This window comes from Myotis lucifugus, unplaced genomic scaffold, assembly GCF_000147115.1.
Source record: "Myotis lucifugus unplaced genomic scaffold, Myoluc2.0 scaffold_19, whole genome shotgun sequence".
Classification (NCBI taxonomy): Eukaryota; Metazoa; Chordata; class Mammalia; order Chiroptera; family Vespertilionidae; genus Myotis; species Myotis lucifugus.
The window spans coordinates 5,205,114-5,219,401 of record NW_005871067.1 but is presented as its reverse complement, the minus strand read 5'-3'; the positions used below and the strand labels follow the sequence as shown (position 1 = coordinate 5,219,401).

Below are 14,288 nucleotides of genomic sequence, written 5' to 3'. Positions count from 1 at the left end.
AGTTTGGTACAGACGGTGCGGCTTAGTGGTTAAGCATTGACCTATGAGCCAGGAGGTCTTGGCACATGCCTGGGTTGCAGCTTCAATCCCTGGTGGGGGTGTGCAGGAGGCAGCTGATTAGTGATTTCTCTCACCATTGATGTTTCTATCTCTCTCTCTCCCTCTCCCTTCCTCACTGAAATCAATAAAAACATATTTAAAAATAAATAAATAAAATGAAATAAAATACTTACAGTAAATCAGGAAGCCTTCTCCATCCTCAACTTCTGTCTCTCATACTCTTCTCCATTCCAATCACAAGGATCTCTTTTAGTGAAAAGGAAAATGGGGGTGGGGGGGGCGTGGGAGGGGAGCTTGCAACCTAGTTCAGCATCTGATTAAAACTGTAGTCTTACTTCCCCACTCTGACTGACTTGCGCAGAGCTGCAGAGCTGCAGAGCTAAAGTGTCTATTTAGATCCTTAACCCCAGGGCCCTGCCACAGCTGACTTGGGTGGGGCTGCAGGGACCCTCAGGGGCCCACCACAGGAGGAGACTCCCCATGAGTTCAGTTCAGGCTTTGGATCCGTAATTCCCCTGGACTAGCAGATCTGCGAAATAAAGGTTACATTTTCCTCCCTCAGAGTGCCGGCTGATCATTTTCCCGTGCATTCTGCCACAACATTTGGTGCATTGGCTGAGAAATGTCAGTTGAGTTGGCTCTTAGGCCACTGCTGATGAGAGGGGACTTCGGGGCACTTGCTTAGAGCTCTGGGACCCAAGGAAGGTGCGCCACCAGCACATTCCTGAACTCTCAGGGCCCAGAGGGAATGTGGCAACTCTGCACTCTGGTGGACACCAAAGAGGCAGGAAACACCTTTCTGGGACTACCTGGGAGGGAAGCCAAATCAGACATCTAAAGCTAAGTTTTTCCCCAGGGAAATGGGTCTGAGTTCTGGCCTGTCCTATGGGACAGAAGAGGTAGCTGGCCCCTACCTAGGTAATTATTTACCTCAGGATAGCTCGGATCATCTGGAGGAATGGCTTCTAGACGGTATTCACCATTTCTGGGACTTCCTGGGAGGGAAATAAAAACTCGGACTGGCTAAGGGTCCAAGTCTGGCCTGCCTTTTAAAAAAACGTAGAAGAAAAGTGTTCCTAGACCTAGGCAGTTTTCTACTGCCTCTGTTCAGGGACTTGTTCTGTATCTTGGCGCAATTGAAATTGATTTGGTGAATGCAGGGTATTCTGTGGTGTAAATGTGGCACATGCCGGTGTAAAAGTGTTTATTTACTGTTGGGGTTTTATATGTTTGTTTGTTTACAAATGAAGTTAAACCTCTCTCGAGTTTCTGTGGTGATTCAAAGTTTTTAGTGGGGAATGTTATCTGTCTTTATTGTTTAAATATATCTCTTTGTTATTTGTTTAAATTGTTTAGCTAGTGAAATTTCTGTTTGTGTCTCTTAAAAAAATATGACATGTCACCTAAAAATTAAGACTAAGAGTTCTAACTAACTGGAAAGGAAGTATGGCTTTGGTGTAATGGAGGAAGGTAACAAGAAATGTTGAAAGAGAAGAAACCAAGATGGCGGCATAGGTAAACACCTGAAATTGGTGCATGCGGAAAGGGCTGGCAACTGAAGGCACGGTTGTCTTTTTCAATCAGGAGGGAGACACAAGCTCCTGACTGCTCTGAACTCCAGTTCTGAGCGAGTCTCTGGGAACCCAGACGCATACGGGGAGAAACTGGACTGTCTGGCAGCGGGCAGAACTCGAGGGAGACTTTCTCTCAGAGGTGCTTGCAGCGCTTACCGTGAGACACTGAGACCTGGGGCCTCTTAGGGCAGGGCTGAGGATCAGCCATAGCTGTTTGCTCCACCCTGTTGATTCCCTGAGACCCCGTCCCACCCAAGCTGTGTGCAAAGGCTTTTGCATATGAATGGCCTGGTCCTTTGCAATCTAAAATTACCTAACAAATTGCAGCTGGGTCAGAGAGACCCAGAACTTCCAAAAGAAGGCCCAAGGCCCCACAGCAGCTTGCATTGCTTCACAGCTGAGCTTCATATAGGCACCTCCAAACCCCAAACAAAGAAGAGGAATCTGCAGATCTCTCCATAGCTCCTGCTGGGTAGCCTCAGGCAGAGGCTAAATTAGCACCTCCTTAGAGATCCAAGAGCCAGTGTACCCAGTGGTCAGAGTGGGACCATCCAGATTACAACTCCTCAGAACCATAAGGGACACACTCAGGGGGCAGACTCAGTGAGCACCAAAGCCCCACTGAAGCAAGTCTTGCCCCAGAAGGGTGTCTCCAGCACAGAAGTTCTCCCACTGTAGACACAGCTGATTCTCACAGCCACTTGGCCTGGAGGTCAATTCCTCCCAGTGATACCAACAACAATCAAGGCTTAACTACAACAAGACTGTGCACAAAGCCCACAAAGGGGTGCACCAAGAGTATCCACCTCAGGTAATTGGGGAGGATGAGCCACTGGGCCCTATAGGACACCTAGCACAGAAAGCCACTCTACCAACACAGGGAAGCATAAAAAATGCAGAGACAAAGAAAGAGGTCACAAATGACAGAAATGGAGGAAAGCAAACTACTGGATATAGAGTTCAAAACCACACTTTTAAGGTTTTTCAAGAATTTTCTAGAAACCATCGATAAATTTAGTGAAACCCTTGATAAATCTAGTGAGACCCTTGAGGATATGAAAAAGGACCAGCTAGAAATTAAGCATACACTGACTGAAATAAAGAATAATATACAGAGTTCCAACAGCAGACTAGAGGATCACAAGAATCAAGTCAAAGATTTGAAATACAAAGAAGCAAAAAACACCCAACCAGAAAAGCAAAAAGCAAAAAGAATAAAAAAAATATGAAGATAGTGTAAGGAGCCTCTGGGACAACTTCAAGCCTACCAACATCAGAATTATGGGGGTGCCAGAAGAAGAGAGAGAGCAAGATATTGAAAACCTATTTGAAGAAATAATGACAGAAAACTTCCCCTACCTGCTGAAAGAAATAGACTTACAAGTCCAGGAAGCGCAGAGAACCCCAAACAAAAGGAATCCAAAGAGGACCACATCAAGACACATCATAATTAAAATGCCAAGAGCAAAAGACAAAGAGAATCTTAAAAGCAGCAAGAGAAAACAGTTAGTTACCTACAAGGGAGTACTCATACAATTGTCAGCTGAATTCTCAACAGAAACTATGCAGACCAGAAGGGAGTGGCAAGAAATATTCAAAGTGATGAATACCAAGAACCTACAACAAAGATTACTTTACCCAGCAAAGCTATCATTCAGAATTGAAGGTCAGATAAAGAGCTTCACAGATAAGAAAAAGCTAAAGGAGTTCATCACCACCAAACCAGTATTATATGAAATGCTGAAAGGTATTCTTTAAGACGAGGAAGAAGAAGAAAAAGGTAAAGATAAAAATTATGAACAACAAATACGTGTCTATCAACAAGTGAATCTAAAAATCAAGTGAATAAAAAATCTGATGAACAGAATAAACTGGTGAATATAATGGAGTCAGGGGCATAGAAAGGGAATGGACTGACTATTCTTGGGGGGGAAAGGAGTGTGGGGGGTGCGGGAAGAGACTGGACAAAAATCGTACACCTATGGATGAGGACAGTGGGGGGGGGGGAGGGTTAAGGGCAGAGGGTGGGGTGGGAACCGGGTGGAGGGGAGCTATGGAGGGAAAAAAGAGGAACAACTGTAATAATCTGAATAATAAAGATTTAATTAAAAAGAAAAGAAGAAAAAGAAATGTTGAAAGAAAGTTGAATGAATGATAGCTGATCAGTAAGCTGGGACAAGTAGAATAGGGAAACTGAATAGAAAACCTGTCTTCCCTAAATCAAGGCATCTTGTAAATCCTGTCTTCCCTAAATCTTTAAATCCTGTCTTTCCTAAATCAAGGACATTGGAGCCATCTTGTAAATCCTGTCTTCCCTAAACCAAGGACACTTGGAGTAAATGATTTGCATTTTGCCTCCCTAAACAGAGGTTAAATAGCTTCCGTCAATGTACTCATGGAGACTGATAGCAGAAATCTGATTAGTGTCATTTGCTGTCCACACCCAAGGACAAATTAAGTTAGAAAACAAGATTTATTTTGATTAGTCCTTTTATTCAGGTTTTTTTTTTAAAAAGGGAGGCAACCCGGTCCCTCCCTGCAACATGGGTAATAGCTGCTCCACAAACTCTACTTAGAATGTATGGTAAGGAATTTTAAAAAGGGTTTTATTGGGGACTAGAGGGTAAAACTAGTCCCCTGGGAGTTACAAAGGACGTGTGTAATAGACTGGCCATCTTTTGGAGTAGGATGGCCACCGGAGGGCACATTGGATGTCCCCACGATCAGGAATGTTCACAGGAGACCCAGGTCATCCTGATCAGTTCCCTTATATTGACCAGTGGCTAGAAATAGCAAAGTGAAGTCACTTTGGATCCGGTTTTGTGTATATAAGGAAAAAGGGCAGGCCCCTCAGAAGGAGAATAAGCCTCCTATTCTGCAGGAACCCCTCTGAGGAAGCCCTGCCAGTTCTACCACCTCCATATGTGCCTCAAGCGGTACCCAGTGCTCCTTTGCCTAGCCAGGGAAGCTTATATGCACAATCTCCTTCCGTCTCCCCCAAGTCAGACTCTCCAGAGCCAGTTGGAGGATGTTAGCGCTCAGCTGATCAGGGACCCAAACCACTCCCAGCTTTCCAGATGACTCTCTGAGAAATGCAGGGTCCTCATATAATTGGAGAAAATGGGACCCCACAAGACGGGGGATCAGTCTTTTACTACCAGCCTTTCACTATGACCGATCTCTTAAATTGGAAGCATCACACACCTGCTTATTCAAAAAAACCTCAAGCCATGATTTACCTCTGGAGTCAATTTTTCAGACCCATAAGCCCACCTGGGTAGACTGCAAGCAACTCTTTCTCACTCTTTTTAACACTGAGGAGCACATGAGAATAACAGAAACTCAGAAATGGCTCCAGACCCAGGCCCCACCAGGGACATTAGACACAGACAGATAAGCCAGGGAGGCTCTCCCAGATGTGAAACCCAGATGGGACCCAAATTCAGAGGATGGGAAGGCCAGATTAGAGAGATATCCGCTGGTCTTCCTCCAGGGGCTCTCAAATATGGCAAGACTTCTGAGGTTTTCCAGAGGCCTAATGAAAGTTCCGCAGCCTTTTCAGACCTCATTGGACTGGCGGCAGCAGACTCCGACTAGGACAGACCGGGCTTTTTCAAACTGGGCCCCCATGAGCCCATGGTCGAAATGAAAATCGGGGGGCCAGACTGTGAACTTTATGGTTGATACAGGGGCAGAGCACTCAGTAGTTACTCAGAAAGTAGCTCCCCTCTCAGGATGGGAAGTCACTGTTATCGGAGCTACAGGGGACCGCACCCGCAGATCATTCTGCCACCCCCTACTGATGTCAGTTAGGCGGCCACCAGGTGGTTTATGAATTTCTGTACTTGCCAGATTTCCAGGTCCCTCTAATGGGCAGAGACCTTTTAGTCAAAATGGGAGCAGCATTCCGTCAGAAGTGGAATGGTTTACATGTCTAGATCTAAAAGATGCCTTTTTCTGCCTTCAGCTGGCACTCTCCAGTCAGTCCCTGTTTGCCTTCGAGTGGGAAAACCCAACCACAGAGGCTAAGGAACAGTTCACCTGGACCAGACTGCCACAAGCGCTCAAGAACTCTCCGACTCTTTTTAGTGGAGCACTAGCAGCAGATTTGTCCAAATTTCCAGGATAGGACGTGGGGTGCGTTCTACTCCAATACGTAGACAACCTCCTACTGGCTAGCTCCACTCGAATTCAGTGTTGGGAAGGAACACGAACCCTACTAAGACTCTTTTTTCCCCCCCTAAGGACACTGAAGACTTTATTTTGCACACAAAACCACTGGGGATCTTGCTTGTGGACACCTCGGAAATTACAATGTAGGTGCACTTGGCTACAGACACTTGAGAAGCGAGGTGAGAAGAACAATGATTTGGACCAGTCACATGACTAGAGTTAGGGTTTCCACCAGCGTTCCCATGTCAGGCTTGGCTTTGTAGCAGTTCTAAGAAGCAGTGAGAACACCACAGGGAGGGGAGAGGCAGAGGCCCCTGCAGGTATCAGCTGGGGGCCTTGGGCTGCCCGTGCAGATGTCAGGAGCAGAGGTCTAATTAGCCGACCAGTGACCATGGGGCTTGGGCCGCTTGCCCAGAGTTTAGTTGTCCAGGGGGTTTCTGAAGTTCCTGCCAGCAAACTTGGCCTTGCTGCCCAGCTCCTCCTCGATTCTGAGGATCTGGTTGTACTTGGCCAAGCGCTCAAATCTGCAAGGAGCACCAGTCTTGATCTGCCCAGTGCAGAGCCCCACCACCAAGTCTGCGATGAAGGTGTCTTCAGTCTCCCCGGAGTGATGGGACACCATGACACCCCACCCATTGGACTGGGCCAGCTTGCATGCCTGAATAGATTCGGTCACGGAGCCGATCTGGTTCACTTTGAGCAGGAGGCAGTTGCACGACTTCTCGCTCATGGCCTCGGCAATCCACTTCGGGTTGGGCACTGTGAGGTCGTCCCCCACCACCTGGATCTCCGTGCTAGCAGTGAACTTGCACCACGCTTCCCAGTCAATAGACACTACTGGGTAGTTCTTGATGAAGGACTTGTACAGGTTGGCCAGATCATCGTGGGTGATGTACCTGTTGGGGTCATCGGGTGACTTGAAGTCCAGGTCATACTTCCCAGACTTGAAGAACTTGGAGGCAGCCACATCCATGCTGATGACCACCTTATCGGTGTAGCCGGCTTTCCATGCGCATAGCTTCCCTGAAGTTGGCGGTGCCTACGGGGAGGATCATGAACTCCTGCATGGCCAGCTTGTTGCCAGTGTGAGAACCACCGTTGATGACATTCAAAGCCAGAACTGGCAGGACGACCTCGGTGTTGCCAGCCAGGTCAGCAATGCGGCAGTACAGGGGCACCCCTTTCTCAACAGCCCCAGCCTTGCGGACTGCCAGGGACACTCCTAGAATGGCGTTGGCACCGAATTTAGACTTATTTTCCGTCCCGTCCATCTCAATAATCAGCTTGTTGATCTTCTGCTCCACTACGCTCAGCTTCTTGCTAACCAGTGCAGGTGCAATAGTTTTATTGATGTGCTCAACAGCCTTGGAGACACCCTTCCCCAGATAGTGCGTCTTGTCATTGTCCCGAAGCTCTAGAGCAGCGGTTCTCAACCTGTGGGTCATGCCCCCTTTGGGGGTCGAACGACCCTTTCACAGGGGTCGCCTAAGACCATCGGAAAACACATATATAATTACATATTGTTTTTGTGATTAATCACTATGCTTTAATTATGTTCAATTTGTAACAATGAAAATACATCCTGCATATCAGATATTTACATTACGATTCATAACAGTAGCACAATTACAGTTATGAAGTAGCAACGAAAATAATTTTATGGTTGGGGGTCACCACAACATGAGGAACTGTATTAAAGGGTCGCGGCATTAGGAAGGTTGAGAACCACAGCTCTAGAGCCTCGTAGATACCAGTTGAGGCACCACTGGGCACAGCAGCTCTGAAGAGACCTTTTGTGGTGTAGAGATCCACCTCAACAGTGGGATTCCCACAAGAGTCGAAGAGCTCTCTGGTGTGCACCTTCAGAATAGACATGGTGAATGTCTAGCCGCCGGATGTCGCCCGAGAAAGAAGGGAGCTGCAGACACACAGGGTGAGCGCTTAGTCACAATGTGCGGTGCTGTGAGGACTCCCTTCTAAGACTCTTAACTGAAACAGGTTACCGGGTGTCCAAAAGGAAGGCTCAAATCTGTCACAGGGAGGTCAATTACCTAGGTTTCCGAATTACCCAAAGGAAACGAAGGCTAGGGACTGAAAGAAAACAGGCAGTATGTGCCATACCAGTCCCCAGCACCTGCCAACAGATTCGGGAATTCCTAGGGGCAGTAGGGCTCTGTTGAATTTGGATCCCAGATTTCCAAATCTAGCTAAGCCCCTCTATGAAGCCTTAAAAGGAGAGGAAAAGGCACCCATTAACTGGAGTCCTGAACAGGAAAAAGCCTTCACGACCATAAAGACAAAGCTCACCGAGGCGCCAGTCCTAGGGCCCCCAGATGTGACGCGGGACTTTAATATTTTCATTCACCAGAACAACAGGGTAGCCCTGGGAGTTCTGACTCAGGAGTTGGGACCCTGGCAGAGGCCAGTAGCTTATCTCTCCAAACAGACTGACCTGGTTGCCTCTGAGTGGCCCCCATGCTTCAGGGGCCTTGCAGCCACAACCTTATTAGTCAAAGAGGCAGACAAGTTCACTCTAGGACAGAACTTAAATGTTAAAGTGCCTCATGCTGTTATCACCCTAATGGAAGCTAAGGGGCAACATTGGCTGACTCATGCTCGGACGACTCAATACCAAGGGCTCCTATGTGAAAATCCATGAATAAGATTAGAGACAGTAAGAACTCTTAATCCTGCCGCTTTCCTACCATCTCAGAGGGAACCCCTGAGCATGATTGTCTAGAAGTCTTAGAGGAGGTTTACTCCAGCCGGCCAGATCTAACAGAAAGGTCTCTACAGAATCTGGACTTAGTATTGTTCTCGGACAGCAGTAGCTTCCTAGATGAAGGAAAAAGACGAGCCAGGTATGCAGTGGTATCAAACTTTGAGATAATAGAGGCACAGGCCCTGCCTGGAGGATGGTCAGTGCAGAGGGCAGAACTTTGGGCCCTAGTCAGAGCCTTAAATTTCAGTAAGGAAAAGTGTGCCAATATCTACACTGACTCCTGCTATGCCTTTGCTACCCTGCATATACAAGGAAAGGGGGCTCCTGATGGCCAGAGGAAAAGGGATCAAAATCAGAATGAGATCTTGAAGTTACTAGAAGCAGTCTGGGAGCCCAAGGAAGTAGCAGTCATCCATTGTAGAGGACACCAAAAAGGAAAAGACTCAGTGTCAGAAGGGAACTGTCATGCAGACACAGCGGCAAGGCTAGCTGATAAGGACCGGGCAGCACCATCGCAGATCATGCTGGTTCCTAAATTACCTGAACCTCCAAAATACACCCCTCAAGAAGAAGAATGGGCCCAACGAGAAGAGGGTAAAAGGATGAAGGAAGGTTGGTGGATATTCCCAGATCATAAGGTCTACGTTCCAGAACAGTTAGCTCATAGAGTAGTCCTCTAGCAGCATGAACTTACCCATTTAGGGAAGACGGCTCTTGAAGCCTTGTTAAGCAGATACTATCTAATTGCCCGTCTCCCTTCCTTATGCGCCTCAGTCTCAGTGCTGCCTCCTCTGTGCACAGAACAATGCAATGCAGGGTCCTGTAGGATCGATAGGAATTCAGCACTGTGGGCAGGCTCCCTTTGAAGATTTAGAGGTAGACTTTACAGAAATAGGGCCTAGTAGAGGAAATAAATATCTTTTAGTTTTTGTCTGCACCTTTTCAGGCTGGGTTGAGGCATATCCTACCGGCACAGAGAAGGCGAGAGAAGTCACTAAGGCATTACTGAAGGACATAATTCTGCGGTATGGAATGCCATTAACCACAGGGTCAGATAATGGCCCAGTCTTTATAGCTGAGGTAGTACAGCAGGTAGCTAAAGCCTTAGGAATTAAGTGGAACTTACATACAGCCTACAGGCCCCAGAGTTCAGGGAAAGTAGAACACATGAACTGGACTCTTAATCAGTCTGTGGCTAAGCTATGCCAGGAGACGAACTTACCCTGGACAGATATTTTACCACTTGTGCTCCTGTGGGTGCGCTGTGCCCCGAGAGCCAGAGTAGGGTTCTCTCCATTTGAAATTTTATATGGCAGACCCCCTCCCTTAATTCAGCCAAAGGGAGATTTGGGGGAAATAGGGAACTTAGAAATTCAGAAATAGCTACAAAGACTTGGGAAAACTATCCTTGAAGTCCACAGATGGGTTACTGATTGATTTCCCATCTCTCTAGGAACAGCTGTGCACCCTCACAAGCCTGGGGACCAGGTTTGGGTAAAAGACTGGAAAAAGGAACCCCTTCAGCCAGTGATGGCGAAACTATGACACACGTGTCAGAGGTGACACTCGAACTCATTTTTTTGGTTGATTTTTCTTTGTTAAATGGCATTTAAGTATATGAAATAAATATTAAAAATATATAAGACTTTGTTTTACTATGGTTGCAAATATCAAAAAATTTCTATACGTGACACAGCACCAGAGTTAAGTTAGGGTTTTTCAAAATGCTAACACGCCGAGCTCAAAAGGTTCGCCATCACTGCCTTAAGCCAACCTGGAAGGGACCTGATCCAGTCGTACTAACCACCCCCTCGGCTCTCAAAGTTGCAGGACTGAACACCTGGATCTACCACTTCCAGGTAAAAGCAGCCCACCAGCTGGACAATCAGCATCCAGAGTGGAAGGTAACCTCTGACCTGAACCACCCCCTGTGGATCATCTTTAAGAAGACGGTGGATCCGGCTGACCCAACCTGAATCTCCTTATCCCCTCCTATCTGGATAATTATTGTTTTTGTTTTTTTTCCTAACAGTTTTATTCTGTCTTCATACAAGTGTCGCCGGAACCCCAGACTGGTAACAGGAGGAGAACTTCTCTGCCCTTGCTACTCGGATGACCCCCTTGGGGAAGATGGGGAAGACTTGGGATACTGAACCCTCTTTTTTGTCAGCCCCCCTTCAGCAGGAAGTAGCTAGAGTGGTCGTCGACCTTATCCCCAGTTCCTGAGTCTTTTGTAATCCCCAAGGCTAAGAATAGCTTGTGGAACAAGAGGGGGGAATGAAAAGGAAAATGGGGGGGCTTGCAACCTAGTTCAGTATCTGGTTAAAACTGTAGTCTTGCCCTAGCCCAGTGGTCGGCAAACCGCGGCTCTCGAGCCACATGCAGCTCTTTGGCCCCTTGAGTGTGGCTCTTCCACGGGCGTGCACGTGCGGGTGAGCACGTACAGTGCGATTGAAACTTCGTGGCCCATGCGCAGAAGTTGGTTTTCGACCTGGGCGAGTCTATTTTGAAGAAGTGGCATTAGAAGAAGTGGGGGGCGTCGGTCGGTTGGGCGACAGGAGACGCGGCGCAGGCGGGCCGAGGGATACGCAGCGCAGGGGAGGCACGCTCGATTCACGCACGAGTTGAGTGAGCCAGTCAGTCAGCAGTCTCATTGTGCAGTGGTTAGTGCTAGTCGCATTCGCAAATCATGCGCGGGTAACAAAAGTACCTACTTGAAGCATAAAGTTACCTGTATTTTTCCAACCAGCTGCAAATCCTACAGGTATTTTTGTCATCAATTTAAGAATTGTAATTATTTTGTGTTGGTGGCTTTATTATTATAAAATGAAACATTTTTTTAGGTGCCCTGTTTGACATGGCTACAAAGAAGAAGCAAAGAAAAACGGAAGACGAAAACCATGAATTTAAAGTTGAATGGACCGAGACTTTCGCGTTTAATCAAAACTTAAATGGCCTTCCGGCCTGTCTCATTTGTCAGGAAAAATTGGTGCATAACAAGAAATCAAATTTGGAGAGACACGTTACAACTAAACACATGTCATTTAGTACTAAGTATCCTGTCGGTGATGCAAGGAAGAAAGCAGTTGAGGAACTTCAGAAGAGTCAAGAAAAATCAAGTTCTGTATTTAATTACTGGATGCAATCTTCCAACAATGTTAATATTGCAAGTTTTGTGGTTAGTCAAGAGATTGCTAAGAGAGGAAAACCATATACAAATGGCAAATACATAAAAAGTTGTTTTATAAATGCATCCAAAGAGCTATTTCGGGATTTTAAGAATAAAGCAGATATTCTAAAAAAATTTAAAGAGTTACCATTGTCTGCTAAAACAGTGAAAGATAGAACAGTCAAAATGTCTTCGAATATAACCAACCAGCAAGTCGAAGATCTTAAATTGGTTTCAGCTTTATCAATAGCAGTTGACGAGTCTTGTGACATAAATGATACAGCGCAAGTTTCACTTTTTGTGGGATTTATTTCATCTACAGGTCCTAAAGCAGAACTTTTAGAATTATTGCCACTCAAAGGTCAAACACGTGGAGAGGATATAGCAAATGCTGTAATTGAGTGCATTGAAAAACATCATATTCCACTTGATAAAATTGTCTCAATTTCAAAAGACGGGTCGAAAGTATGACCGGCGTAAGAAACGGGTTTGTTGCTATTTTGAAAGAAAAAATTAATCACGAGATACTTACTTACCATTGCATCATTCATCAAGAAGCGCTTTGTGTGCAGACATTTCCAGAAGAAATTTGCAAAGTTATGGAATTGGTGATTAAGATTATCAACTCCATTATAGCTAAAGCTCTTAATCATCTCCAATTTAAATCATTTTTAGTTGAAATGGAGAGTGAGTACGCAGATCTTCTGCTGCATAACAAGGTACATTGGTTATCAAGAGGAAACGTTTTGAAACGTTTCGCTTCCTTATTAACAGAAAATAAAGCATTTCTCCTTGAGAGGGGTGTTTACTATCCAGAACTAACGAACGATCAGTGGATCCAAAAATTTTATTTCATGGTAGACCTTACGTCTCATCTAAATCAGCTTAATCGTAAACTACAGGGGAAAGGAAACACAGTTTTTTTTTTGATGTTAGAAGAAGTTATTTCATTTGAAAACAAATTATCTCTCTTTGCTCAAGATTTTGAAAGAGAAACTTTGATTCACTTTCCAAGCCTGTTGAAACATCACCAAGAAAATAATTCGGATATTGACATTTGCTATTTCAAAACAACACTTTTAAATCTGAGGGAAGCTTTTCTCAACAGGTTTCAGGAATTCAGAAACAGCAAAGCGACGTTAGCCTTTGTTAAAAAACCTCTCAATGCTACTGTAACAGAATTAAATTTTTCTCCCTTTAATATTGACATTGGCAACTTTGAAATGCAATTGCTGGATTTAAAAAACAAAGAACTGTGGAGCTCGAAATTTGAATGTCTTTGTGCTGATACAGAAATATTGGAGAAAAACAAATGTGAACTTAGTTCACAGCACAAGTGGTCTGCTTTGAAAGACCTGGAGAAGGAAGATATGTTGATTTTTAACACCTGGAATAGTATTCCTGACTCATATAATCAACTGAAAAAACTAGTGTTTGCTGTTCTTTCCTTATTCAGGTCTACATATTTATGGGAACAATCATTTTCAAGCATGAACCGTATTAAGAGTAAATTGAGAAGTCGTCTTATTGATGAGAACCTGGAATCGTGCCTAAAATTAAAAACAACAACATACAAACCTGACTTACCCAAACTTTCCAAGGAGATGCAAGGCCATTGTTCACATTAGTGTTTGTCAGTCATTGTCATGATTTAATTTTATGGATATTGTAAGAAATTTAATTTTATCAATAAATAATATCGTTATTAAGTATGATATCAAGTACCTATAGTTTAACTAAGACTTAAAACTTCAAGTAAAGTTTATTAAGTTAATTTTAGGGATGGTTGTGGAGTGAAAGAAGAGGTAGTGTCGAAGATTGAGAAAGGTATGTTGAGATGGTTTGGACATATAGAGAGGATGGATGGGAGAGTTGGAAGGGGTCGACCTCAGCGAACGTACCTCAATCAGATTGAGGACGTTTTTAGCAAAGGCCAGCTTAGGAATACCCTAATCGTATCTAATAAAAGAGAAACATGGTAATTAGCCGTAACTCCGCTACCCTTCCCATTGCCTAATCACGGCAATATGCAAATTAACTGCCAGCCAAGATGGCGGCCGGCAGCCAGGCAGCTTGAAGCGAACATGAGGCTTGCTTGCTTCAGTGACGGAGGAAGCCAACGTTCCCCGCTTGCCACTGCCGGCCTCTGAACTTGCAGTTTGAAACATTGTTACAAATATAGAATCTAAACAAAACCCCAGAAACCTGCTTTCAGCCAGCCGGGATCTCAGAGCTGGAGTTGAAACAGTGTTTCGATTATAGAACCCAAACAAACCAGATTCCTGCTTTCAGCAGCCGATGCCTCAGAGCTGGAGACAAGCCTCAGAGCTAAAGCTGGCCCAGAATAAAAAAAAAAAAGAAAAAAAGGAGCGGTTGGGAGCTTCAGTCACCCGCCAGCCTGAAAACAGCCCTCAGCCCCTCACCCAGACTGGCCAGGCACCCCAGTGGGGACCCCCACCCTGAAGGGGGTGTGACCAGCTGCAAACAGCCATCAGCCCCTCACCCAGGCTGGCCAGGCACCCAAGCGGGACCCCCACCCTGATCCAGGACACCCTTCAGGGCAAACAGCCGGCCCCCACCCGTGCACCAG

At 45.6% G+C, this 14,288-nt stretch overlaps 1 protein-coding gene across 1 annotated transcript; it reads right to left on the bottom strand.

The window, feature by feature from the left end:
• Positions 1–6,225: 6,225 nt before the first annotated feature.
• On the bottom strand, positions 6,226–7,714 carry LOC102438782 (alpha-enolase-like). Its single transcript, XM_023751118.1, is given in 3 exon segments — positions 6,226–6,814; positions 6,816–7,235; positions 7,537–7,714. Coding segments are annotated over 3 exon segments (1,155 nt in total). The 5' UTR covers positions 7,683–7,714.
• Between the last annotated feature and the right edge of the window lie 6,574 nt (positions 7,715–14,288).